General features: G+C 38.7%; 1 protein-coding gene across 5 annotated transcripts in view; it reads left to right on the forward strand.

Annotated features, from left to right (window-relative positions):
- RABEP1 (rabaptin, RAB GTPase binding effector protein 1) overlaps positions 1-12607 on the forward strand; it is a 114089-nt gene that overhangs the window by 55447 nt on the left and 46035 nt on the right. For 4 of the 5 annotated variants that reach the window (XM_002826900.5, XM_054536053.2, XM_063717975.1 and 1 more), the window contains 3 exons: positions 5572-5775; positions 8799-8959; positions 11641-11760. In XM_002826900.5, the coding sequence (XP_002826946.3) occupies positions 5572-5775; positions 8799-8959; positions 11641-11760 (485 nt within the window). Of the gene's footprint in view, positions 1-5571; positions 5776-8798; positions 8960-10107; positions 10312-11640; positions 11761-12607 lie in introns of those variants that run through there. The other variant, XM_054536055.2, reaches the window with a different exon arrangement.

Consider the following 12607-nt stretch of genomic DNA (forward strand, 5'->3'; position numbering starts at 1 on the left):
CAGACATGGAGGAATGTTAATGCATACTACTAAGTGAAAGAAGGCAATTTGAAAAGGCCATATACTGTATGATTCCAAGCATATGACATTCTGGAAGAGGCAAAACTATGGAAACAAAAAAAAGATCAGTGGTTGCCAGGGGTAGGAGGAAGAGGGAGTGAATATGTAGAGTACAGAGAATTTTTAGAGCAGTGAAACTATTTTATATGATACTATGGTGGTGGGAACATGTCATTATACATTTGTTAAAACCCATAGAATGTAGCACATTTAAGAGTGAACCCTAGTGTAAACGAAGTGGGTGATAATGTGCCGGTGTGGGTTCATCAGTTGTATCAAATGTGCCACTGTGGTGCAGGGTGCCTATAGTAGAGGAGTGTGGATGTACAGGGGTGTGGGGCATATGGGAAACCTCTGTATTTTCTGCTCAATTTTGCTGAGAACCTGAAACTGCTAAAACGTTTATTAAAAAATAAGAAAATACGGTTATGCATTGCTTAGTGATGGCGATACATTCTCAGAAATGCATCGTTTGGTGATTTTGTCCTTCTGGGAACATGGAGTGTACTGACAAAAACCTAGATGGTATAGCCTACTACACATGTAGGCTACATGGTATAGCCTATTGCTACTAAACTGAAAAGCTGTACAGCACGTTACTGTACTGAATACTGTAAGCAGTTATAACACAGTGATATTTTTGTATTAAACATAGCTAAACAGGCTGGGCACGGTGGCTCATGCCTGTAATCCCAGCACTTTGGGATCACCTGAGGTCAGGAGTTTGAGACAAGCCTGGTCAACATGGCGACACTCCGTCTTTACCCAAAATACAAAAATTAGCCGGGTGTGGTGGCACACGCCTGTAATCCCAGCTACTTGGGAGACTGAGGCAGGAGAATCTCTTGAACTTGGGAGTCGGAGGTTACAATGAGCCGAGATCATGCCACTGCACTCCAGCCTGGGCGACAGAGTGAGATTCTGTCTCAAAAAAAAAAAAAAAAAACCCCAAAAAACAAACAAAAAAACCCAAAAAGCAACATAGCTAAACATAGACAAGATGTTTGGCACTATGATGTTACCATGGCTAGATGTCACTAGGCAGTAAGAATTTTTCAGCCCCTTTAATCTCATGTAACCACTGTCATGTATGTTTTTTGTTGTTGACTAAAACGTGATTATTTTACATGTGACTATATGTCTGAGATTTGTCTCACAATATATATGGAGTGCATATGGATGGATTGGGGATGATTTGCCATGAGTGTATGGTTACTGGAGCTGGCTGGTGCATACATGAAGTTTATAATAATTTTTGATATCTGGTAGGGCAAATTTCCCCACTTACTCAAAATGATCATTACCTTTTTGTTAAACTTTTTCTTATGTAAACATTTAAAAATAGACAAAAGTAGGCAAAACAGTGTAAAGCTATGTTAGACAGTATATAAAGTATTGGCATGAAAATAGACAATTTTTATAGAACAGAGTTCCCCAAATGGGACGCTCACAAATGTGAAAATTTGAAATATGACAAAGATAGCATTGTCAAAATGGGAAAAGACTGGGACAATGGGCATAGGACAATGAGAACGTCTATACAGATAAAGCAGGTTTCAGTTTCACACCTGAATATCCGTCTACATAATATATGATATATTGAGACTGTGATATTCTAATTAATGAGTGAAGTAGTTATCAACAATCAACAATGTTGAAGGCTAAGAAGTAACTGCAAAAGAACATTAAGGTTTCAAAACCTGCAACGTAAGTAAAGGTGTAACGTATATGCACTGTAATGATAAACCCAAATTCCTGACAGTTGTTACCTCAGAGGAAGGTAGTGTGTTTGTGATGTTTTGTTTCCTGAAGTTAAAAAGAAATGGAAGGAGATGTAGCAAAATATTAAAAATGATGGATCTAGGTGATAGGTAATAGGTGCTCATTATAGGATTTTTTATATTGTTTCTATGCTTGAAGTAGTTTATAATGCTTTATAGCATTAGTATAGGTCAGGCATAGTAGCTCATGCCTGTAATCCCAGCACTTTGGGAGGCTGAGGTGGGCGGATCACTTGAGCCTAAGAGTTGGAGACTAGCGTGGGCAGCATGACAAAACCCCCTCTCTACAAAAAATACAAAAATTAGCCGGGTGTATTGGCATGTGCCTATAGTCCCAGCTACGTGGGAAGCTGAGGTGAGAGGATCACTTCAGCCTGGGAGGCAGAGATTGCAGTGAGCTGAGGTTGCACCACTGCACTCCAGCCTGGGCGATAGAGTGAGACACTGTGTTTAAAAAAAAAAAAAAAAAAAGGCCGGGCGCAGTGGCTCACGCCTGTAATCCCAGCACTTTGGGAGGCCAAGGCAGGTGGATCACGAGGTCAGGAGTTCAAGACCAGCCTGGCCAAGATGGTGAAACGCTCTCTACTAAAACTACAAAAATTCGCCAGGCGCGGTGGCAGGCGCCTGTAATCTCAGCTACTCGGCAGGCTGAGGCAGGAGAATCGCTTGAACCCGGGCGGCAGAGGTTGCACCACTGCACACTCCAGCCTGGGCGACAGAGTGAGACTGTCTCAAAAAAAAAAAAAAAACAAAAAAAACACATTAGTATAACCAAATGAAGTACTTGAATCTTGTTTTGATCTTAATTTAAACAAATAATTCAGAAAGACTTTGTCAATTGGAGAAGTTTTACCAGAGATTTGGTATTAGTTATCAGGCAGTTGTTAATTTTGTTTTGTGTGACAGTGGCACTTTGTTTATATAAGAAACTGTCCATATTTTTAGAGATGCATCTGTACAGTATGTTAGATAATGTAGTATTTCTGGGGCTTGCTTTAAAATACTACAGGAAAGAAAAAGGATAGTTTAAATAAGCATGGCAGGCTGGGTGTGGTGGCTCACGCCTGTAATCCTAGTACTTTGGGAGGCTGAAGCGGGCGATCACCTGAGGTCAGGAGTTCAAGATGAGCCTGGCCAACAAGGCGAAACCCCGTCTCTACTAAAAATACAAAAATTAGCTGGGCGTGGTGGCACGCACCTGTAATCCCAGCTACTCAGGAGGCTGAAGCAGGACAATATGTTGAACCTGGGAGGCAGAGGTTGCAGTGAGCCAAGATCATGCCACTGCACTCTAGCCTGGGCAACAAGAGCGAGACTCCGTCTCAAAAAATAAATAAGCATGGCAAGTCTTGATACCTGAGTCTTGGTGAAAGCTATATGAAGGACTGTTGTAGTATACCCTCAACTTTTGAATATGTTTGAAAATCTTTATAATTACATATACAGCAGTAAAAGCAATAAATGAATGTTAGAACTCCTACTGTTGGCAAACATAATGTTTGAAATGCTTTACTACAAAAAATTAAGATTTTCTAACTTTATTTTAAACTTCTGTTTGTCTCCTTTTTTTGTATTTATATATATAAATATAACATTCATATATAATATATGTTCGTATATATATATATAACTAAAGTTAGTGTTGACCAAGTCTTCCTCCAGGCTCTCTATTTCACTTTTAAGTGCCAAAAATGGGTATTTAGGCTTGGTATTTGTTTACAGTTTTTCTGTTCATAATGACAACATGGTAGTGAATAGCTCTGGGTAATCTCCAACAAATCAAAAGTACCAGAGGTAATTAGTATGAGGACCTGTTAAGTAAATAAACTTGAGCCTTGATAAAATTGTAGTACCCAAAAATGAATAAAGTATCCCAGAAATAATGCTTTTTCTTTTTTCACATTTTATGAAACAGTTTAACACTCAGAATATAGAGTTGACACACATAAACTTTTCCTTTGTGGTTTCACGTGTTTACATCTTTCTGGGTCTGTCCTAGTTGCATGCCTACCACAACTTCCAAGGTATCCGTTTTTAAGCGACTTCACACAATTACTTTTTGTAATTAATGTTCTTAAAACTGTCTTTGGCTAGAGGTTCACAATATTTTAAGAGGGATGGAAACTGATGTTGAGAGAGTAAAGATTTCAGAACAACTTAACATGACTAGGTATTTCCCTCTGTGACTTCGACTACCAAATCAGTAACTTCTGTGATTGATAACAATGAACGTTTTACAACGTTTAAAAGTTCTCTTATTTTACTATTGGATTTTTATAAGTAGTTAGAAATTTATGCAAGAAAATTTTGCCACTGTCTTCATGAGGAAACTGAGGCTTGAGAGTCTTGTGATTTCCTTAAAGTCATACAGCTGGTTAGCGGTAGAATTAGATCTTAAATCAGTTTATTTTCATGGTCAGTTTGGCTCAGTTATTGTGCTTTGGAGAGGAAATTGGTAATTTTACAAAGATGAACAATTTTTTTTTTCATATATAACTTACAACTTTAGATGCTAAAAGGCGGAAGTTAAGGCCGGGCGCGGTGGCTCACACCTGTAATCCCAGCGCTTTGGGAGGCTGAGGTGGGAGGATCATTTCAGCCCAGGAGGCCAAGACCAGCCTGGGCAGCATAGTGAAACTTTGTATTTACAAGAAATTTCAAAAATTAGCCGGGTGTGATGGTGTGTGCCTGCAGTCCTAGCTACTCAGGAGGCTGAGGTGGGGGGGATTGCTTGAGCCCAGGAATTTGAGGTTATAGTGGTCTATGATTGCGTCACTGCACTCCAGCCTCGGCAACAATTGAGACCCTATCTCTTAATGTTTTTTTTTTTTTTTTTTTTAAGAAACACAGCAGCTGACTGGGAGAAGTTTTATAAGAGAAGACAGATTTAATATCCAGAATATATAAAATGCTCTTACAGATCAGAAGGAAAATGATTCATTAGAAGCAAATGTAAAGAATGTCACCAAAGAGGAAATGAGTCACTAGTACATATATGAAAAGATACTCAAACTCTTTATTAACAGGGAAAATGTAGATTAAAATGACCATTTGCTACCCATGATATTTACAAGAATTTTTAAAAGATGGAAAATAGTGACTGTTGTTAAGGGTATGGGAAAACAATCACACATCCCTGCATACTGTTGATAAGTTCATCTTTTTTTTGAAGTTAATTTGGCCAAACTTATGTTCTGCCTGGGCTTAAACCATGTAGTAGGCACATTACATCAACTTAGTATTTAAAGATGGTAAGAGGGAGCTGAGAAATTAATGCTAACTTTAAAGAACATACGTCTAGTCACTGCCATATGCTCTGGCTTTCTTTTCTCTTTTATTAACCATTTTTTGAATGTTTGTGGAAGGTACTGTACTAATTAGCATTGTCAGTAAGTGATCATTACAACAACCTTGTGAGGTGGCTGTTTTTAACTTCCATTCTGCAGATGTGGAAACTTAGGCCAGAGAGATTAAACAACATGATCACGTTCATTTAGTCAGCAGATGGGAATGCATAACTTGAGCTCTAAGACCATGACTGTAACTACTGGATCGTTAGATAGATAGTAACAATTGATTTGTGATACCCAGCTTACCTTAAATCTCACCTCTATTAAAAGGGTGTCATTTTGTATGTTTATATTTTAAAATTTAATACCTTATTTCTTTATTGGAATGCCAGTCTGATCAAAGTGAACATTAATGGGCTATCTTTTACTTTTCTCTCCAGAGGATCTGAAGAGGCAAAATGCAGTATTACAAGCTGCACAAGATGATTTGGGACACCTTCGAACCCAGCTGTGGGAAGCTCAAGCAGAGATGGAGAATATTAAGGCGATTGCCACAGTCTCTGAGAACACCAAGCAAGAAGCTATAGATGAAGTGAAAAGACAGTGGAGAGAAGAAGTTGCTTCACTTCAGGCTGTTATGAAAGGTAAAGACAAAGATCAATTTTGTGATTTTCTAAGATAACCGATTCTAATGATTGGGAATATTTTCAGAGAATCTTAAAATATATCCAGAGTTTCATTTGTGGTTTTATGTACTGTCATCATCCAGATATACTTTCAGATAAAAGAGAAGTCACTGATAACATAAATGGATATATCAATCGTATCTAACTTAATAATGGAGAGTTATAATAGGAATGTTATAGAGATAATGCATTAAATTAGGACTATAGTTCATTGTAAGGCTTAAAAGTCGATTTCTTCTGGGAGGCAGGCTAGTAATCTCAAAGAATAAAGCTGTGTGGGCACAGGAAATGTGCTGGAGTAGAGAGAGCTGCCATGCAAAGGGTGAAGTAACTGTTTACATTGATGAGCTTCAGCTAATTATTGCCCTTCCAGTGTAGTTTGGCTATATGGTTTAGGATTTTTTTTTTTTTTTTTTTGAGATGGAATCTCACTCTGTTGCCCAGCTTGGAGTGCAGTGGCGCAGTCTCAGCTCACTGTACTCACTGCAACCTCCGCCTCCTGGGCTCAAGTGATTCTCCTGCCTCAGCCTCCTGAGTAGCTGGGATTACAAGCATGTGCCACCACACCCAGCTAATTTTCTATTTTTAGTAGAGACAGGGTTTTGCCATGTTGGTCAGGCTGGTCTTGAACTCCTGAGACCTCAGGTGATCCACCTGCCTCGGCCTCCCAAAGTCCTGGGATTACAGGTGTGAGCCACTGCGCCTGGCCTGGTTTAGATTTTTTAAGAAACTTTGTATGTGAAATCTTCACTGCACTCTGTTGGGTAGAATGGCCCATGGGCTAAGGTAGGCTTCATGGGCCTCCAGCTTATGACCTTTCGTCTAAAAGAAGAGACGTAGTTTAGTCTCAGACTCCTTTTGGCACTAGTGCTTAATTACTTCCCAAATTTCTGAGAAGATGATGATGAAACAAAGTAAGTTGTCACTGAATCTTTGGGTTCCTGGAATTAGTTAATATTCTATTTTATTTTTTATTTTTTGAGACGGAGTCTCACTCTCTTGCCCAGGCTGGAGTGCAGTGGCACCATCTCGGTTCAATGCAACCTCCGCCTTCCAGGTTCAAGCAATTCTCCTGCCTCAGTCTCTCAAGTAGCTGGGACTACAGGTGCATCCCACCACGCCCGGCTAATTTTTTGTATTTTTAGTAGAGACTGGGTTTCACCATGTTAGCCAGGATGGTCTCGATCTCCTGACCTCGTGATCTGCCTGCCTTGGCCTCCCAAAGTGCTGGGATTACAGGTGTGAGCCACCATGCTTGGCCCAGATTAGTTAATATTCTAAATGTGAAATAGTGATGACTTTTTCCACTATGTTTGCAGTTGTGTGTCACTTTTTGCCTTAGTGCTCTTTATAAAAAGGCAGGTGAGGCTAGCCCTATTTCTGAGTGTATAGCTATGGCCTAGAGATTACTCTAGGCTTCATATAACAAACCCGACTACAGTGGCTTACCAAAATAGGAGTTCCTTTTTCTCCCAGAACATGAAATCCAAAGGTAGATAATCTAGGCCTGGTTGCATTGGTTCCATGATGTCAACAATGCCTCAAACTCCTTCAGCCCTTCTGTTCTTTCATCCTTAGCATATGGTTTTCAACTTAATCTTTGCCTCAGCTGAAAAATAGCTGCTTCTCCTTCAGTCTGCATCAGAAAAGCAAACATTTTCTAGAACTAGCCAGCATATGCCCCTCACTTTGTTGACCAAGTGTGTGGTCACTCATAACTACAAGGGAAACTGGACAATGTAGTTTTAAAATTGCGCACATTGACTTCCTAAACAAAATTGGAGTCTTACTAGTAAGGAAGAAGGAGTGGAAATTAATGGGCAAACAGGGTTTGTCACATAGTGTTTTTGTTTTTTTTGTTTTTGTTTTTTTTTTGAGATACTTAGGCTCGAGTGCAGTGGCATGATCTCAGCTCACTGCAACCTCCGCCTCCTGGGTTCAGGCAATTTTGGTGCCTCTGCCTTCCAAGTAGCTGGGACCACAGACATGCGACATCACACCCAAATAATCTTTTCTTTTTTTCCCTTTCCCTTCCCCTTTCCTTCTCTTTTTTTTGAGACAGAGTCTTACTCTGTCGCCCAGGCTGGAGTGCGGTGGCGTGATCTCGGCTCACTGCAGCCTCTGCCTCCCGGGTTCAAGTGATTCTCCTGCCTCAGCCTCCCGAGTATCTGGGACTACAGGTGCCCGTCACCACGCCCAGCTAATTTTTGTATTTTTAGTAGAGACGGGGTTTCACCTTGTTGGTCAGGCTAGTCTCAAACTCCTGACCTCAGGTGATCCACCTGCCTCGGCCTCCCAAAGTGCTGGGATTACAGGCGTGAGCCACCACACCCGGCAATTTTTCTATATTTGGTAGAGATGGGGTTTTGCCATGTCGGCCAGGCTGGTCTTGAAATCCTGGCTTCAAGTGATCTGCCCATCTGCCTCCCACAGTGCTAGGATTACAGGTGTGTGTGAGCCAGTACGCCCGGCCATGTTTTAAGATTATATTAAAGCCATTTTTTTAAAGACCTTATAGAGTTTGCCTCAACTTACAATCTTGGGTTCTAGTAAACTATTCCAGAAATATATCCCTTTTCCCACACTTTCAGGTAGTGGGATTGGGGCGACATGTTATATTTGCCTTGGGAGCCATAGTATAGTGTCTAAGAACTTAGATTTTGGAGTTGGCCTTAAGTTCGAATTCTAGCGTTGCTTCATTCTGGGCATGAAACATTGGCCAGACTATTTAATGTTTCCTAAGGTTTTCTCATTCGTAAAATAATATATGACACAGGTTTATTGTGAAGATTAGAAGTTATGATTTAAAGCCCTTATTTCTGTATATAATAAGAACTACTAGTTTGTTTTGTTTTTTAGTGAATTAAACATTTTCCAGAAATTAGATGTAAGCTTTTTATATAACTTTAAAAAATTTAGTGTGCCAGGTTATTTTTTTTTTCATAACGCTTAGATGTGAAATATGTGGTGATGTTTTGTAGAAACAGTTCGTGACTATGAGCACCAGTTCCACCTTAGGCTGGAGCAGGAGCGAACACAGTGGGCACAGTATAGAGAATCCGCAGAGAGGGAAATAGCTGATTTAAGAAGAAGGCTGTCTGAAGGTCAAGAGGAGGAAAATTTAGAAAATGAAATGAAAAAGGTATGAAGGAATGTGTTCATTTGTAGAAATATTTGAATTCAAATGCAAAGTGCTTTAATGTTGTGTAATAGAAAGTAATAGAAGTACTTTGATATTTCCTGTAAGAGTAATTATTTGGACACAGACCTAAACATAGTACTAAATAATGTTATATCTATGGCTAACTCTCTCACCTTCTTCACATTTTTGATCAAATGTCACTACTTCATGGGGTTTATCCCGACCACCCACCATTTAACATTGCAACCTGCCAACTTCCCTCTGCCGCCTGTCACTACTCTCCTCTCCCTTATCCTTTTCTAGTTTTTCTCTTTCCATAGCACATATTTCCTTATACTACACAGAGTTCACATACTGTGTTTATTGTTTACTGTCTTTCTTTCCTTGCTAAAATATAAGCTCTGTGAAGGCAGGAGTTTCTCTTTCCCTCTTTTTTTTTTTAATAGATTCAGGGGTACCTGTGCTTGTTTTTTATTTGTATATCCTAAATGCCTAGCATAGTATCTAGGAGATAGGTGCTTGAACTCCTAAATACCAGTTGAGTGGGTGTTGTTGCTTGATGATTGTGTCTAAAGCAAAGTTTTAGAATAGATGTTAGTTTTCCTTCTTTCTTGGTATCCTTTGGTTTCTGTATACCACATATTATGTACCACATATGCTTGAACATAATACCATATAATACTTGAACATAGGGCAACTAAATGTAAAGTGAGACATTTTATCATTGAGAAAATATTAAAAGCTTTTTAGCTAGTTTAATTAAATAAACTTTTACTTTATTTTATATGCGTACGCATATTTAAAATCACATTATATAAAATAATTAGTAATTGATTTTTCTTTTCAATTGAATTTATCATGCCTTTTTGGTTCCTAATTCTTAGTTCATTCCTCAAATTTATGTATATTTATGATTTCCACAATCTTTCAATTTTAGAACTGTTTTTGATTATCTGAAAAATTGGGAATATAGTACAGAGTTCCTATATACTCCATGCCTAGTTTCTCCTGTTGTTAATGTTTTACATTAGCATGGTACATTTGTCACAGCTAATAAGCCTCTATCAATTTATTCTTATTAACTAAAGTCCATTTTTGTATTCAGATTGCATTAGTTTTTACCTAACGTCCTTTTTTTTCTGTTCTAGGATCCCATCCAGGATACCATATTGCATTTAGTCGTGTCTCCTTAGGTGCCTCTTGGCTATGACAGTTTCACAGATTTTTCTTGTTTTTAATGACCTTTCTGTCATTTTTTAAAGTGCTTTTTAAAGGTTTTGTTTATGATGACATTCAGGACTTGGAATTGTGAAGTCATATTTATATTAATAAATAACTTGAGATGTGATCAATTCTTTGTTTCCTCCCTCCTTTTTTTTCCTGTTGTTTTTTTATCAGATGACCTTTATAAGCATCCTAAACTAGCCTTAACTGAGATATTTTAACTTGTCTTTTCCAAATAGTATTTAATTCAAAATAAAATAAATGATGGCTTTGTAAGGACCTGAAAACAAATTGAATCTGAACCCCTGTTTTTTGAGGGATGTGTTATTTGGGGAAAACCTCTCCTCACGTTTGGGCATTTATGATATTTTTCCCTATCGTGCGCAACTTAGTATAACTTTGCACTCATTTAAATTCAGTGAATTAGGTTTTCAGTTTCTCTAGAAGGAAAAAAGCCAACTTCTTGAGCCTGGCTTTGTTTGTCTGCATGTAAGTGTATGTGTATATAAGAAATGAAAATTCATTTTCTCACCAGTATACTAGTTTATGTAAGTTGGTTCCTTTTAATCCATGTTTTTGAGAATGGACTTGGGAAAACAATGATAGTTTTAAGTGGTCATTCTTTGGGTTTGTTTCATTTAGATGGTAAAAGTAAAATAGTATTTAAAGTACTCTGTTTAATTGGATGGAAGCCTTTTTATAGCAACATAATTTTCTAACATTTTAGAAAACGCGTTATTCTATTTTGGGTGTTTAAAATGTAATCAGCCCTTTCATTATTCATAAGAAATTATTGTCTCATGAACTTAGTAACCCAGGAATTTAAAAAATTATTTATTATGGGCTGGGCATGGTGGCTCACGCCTGTAATCCCAGCACTTTGGGAGGCCGAGGTGGGCGGATCATGAGGTCCGGAGATCGAGACCATCCTGGCTAACACAGTGAAACCCCGTCTCTACTAAAAATAATAATAAAAAAAAAAAATAAGCCGGGTGTGGTGGCAGGCGCCTATAGTCCCAGCTACTCGGGAGGCTGAGGCAGGAGAATGGTGTGAACCTGGGAGGTGGAGCTTGCAGTGAGCAGAGATCGTGGCACTGCACTCCAGCCTGGGTGACAGAGCGAGACTCCATCTCAAAAAAAAAAAAATTTATTATGTGTATTTCCTTTTATATATGGGATATTTTCTTAATTGATTAAGAAGTCAAATTTGTTTTAGTGAATCAATTTTCCCATTTACTACCAAATTCTAAATGGAATATTTGGGAAAACTCAATTATACCTTGACATTCAAAGTAATGCATCATTTGAAAGTTAGACATTAGTTCAGTTTTGTGAATATTAATATAGTGCCTGGTCAAGTTACTTGTTATACTAATTTTTAGCAAATGGAAGCGTTAGAGTTTCTTAGAAAAGCAGTAAATGAATAAGTCGTAGCATTTAATTCTTTTTAACCATAGGCCCAAGAGGATGCTGAGAAACTTCGGTCCGTTGTGATGCCAATGGAAAAGGAAATTGCAGCTTTGAAGGATAAACTGACAGAGGCTGAAGACAAAATTAAAGAGCTGGAGGCCTCAAAGGTTATGAAACATTGTAATCCATTTGCTTGAAACCCAAGATTCTGCCCCAATGCCATGAACAAAATTAGAATCAATAATAGGGAAAGAAAACTGTAAGTTAGACTATGCATCTTAAGAATCTTTCGTTAAAATGCAAAAAACTGCCGGGCAAGGTGGCTTATGCCTGTAATCCCAGCACTTTGGGAGGCTGAGGCGGGCGGATCACCTGAGATTGGGAGTTGGAGACCAGTCTGACCAACATGGAGAAACCCCATCTCTACTAAAAATACAAATTAGCCAGGCATGGTGGTGCATGCCTGTAATCCCGGCTGCTCCCAGCCTCGGGAGGCTGAGGCAGGAGAATCGCTTGAAGCCCGGTGGCGAAGGTTGCAGTGAGCTGAGATTGTGCCATTGCACTCCGGCCTGGGCAACAGGAGCAAAATTCTGTCTCAATAATAATAATAATAAATTAAATGCAAAAAACTGCTTTGAGATGGTTTTGCTTTTATGGACATTTAAAATAATCACAATAATGGTGTTTTATCACAAGTGGCTGCTTTGTCACAAAGTTAGTGTTCATTTTCTTAAGAAAATGAGACCCTGTCTCATTCATTTTCCTATTAAGGAAAATAAACCATTCAAAGTTGACCTTGTTTTCTGATGCCAGCTCCAGCATTGATCTTTTAGAGATAATGTAGCTATAGTATTGCTTAATTTGTTGGCCATAAAGACACAGCAAAAGAATTAAAGGAGGAACAGGCCAGGTGTTGTGGCTCACACCTGTAATCCCAATACTTCAGGAAGCCGAGGCAGGAGAATTGCTTGCGCCCAGGAATTTAAGACCAGCCTGGGCAACATAGTGAGACCC

The sequence above is a fragment of the Pongo abelii genome, chromosome 19 (assembly GCF_028885655.2).
Source record: "Pongo abelii isolate AG06213 chromosome 19, NHGRI_mPonAbe1-v2.0_pri, whole genome shotgun sequence".
Classification (NCBI taxonomy): Eukaryota; Metazoa; Chordata; class Mammalia; order Primates; family Hominidae; genus Pongo; species Pongo abelii.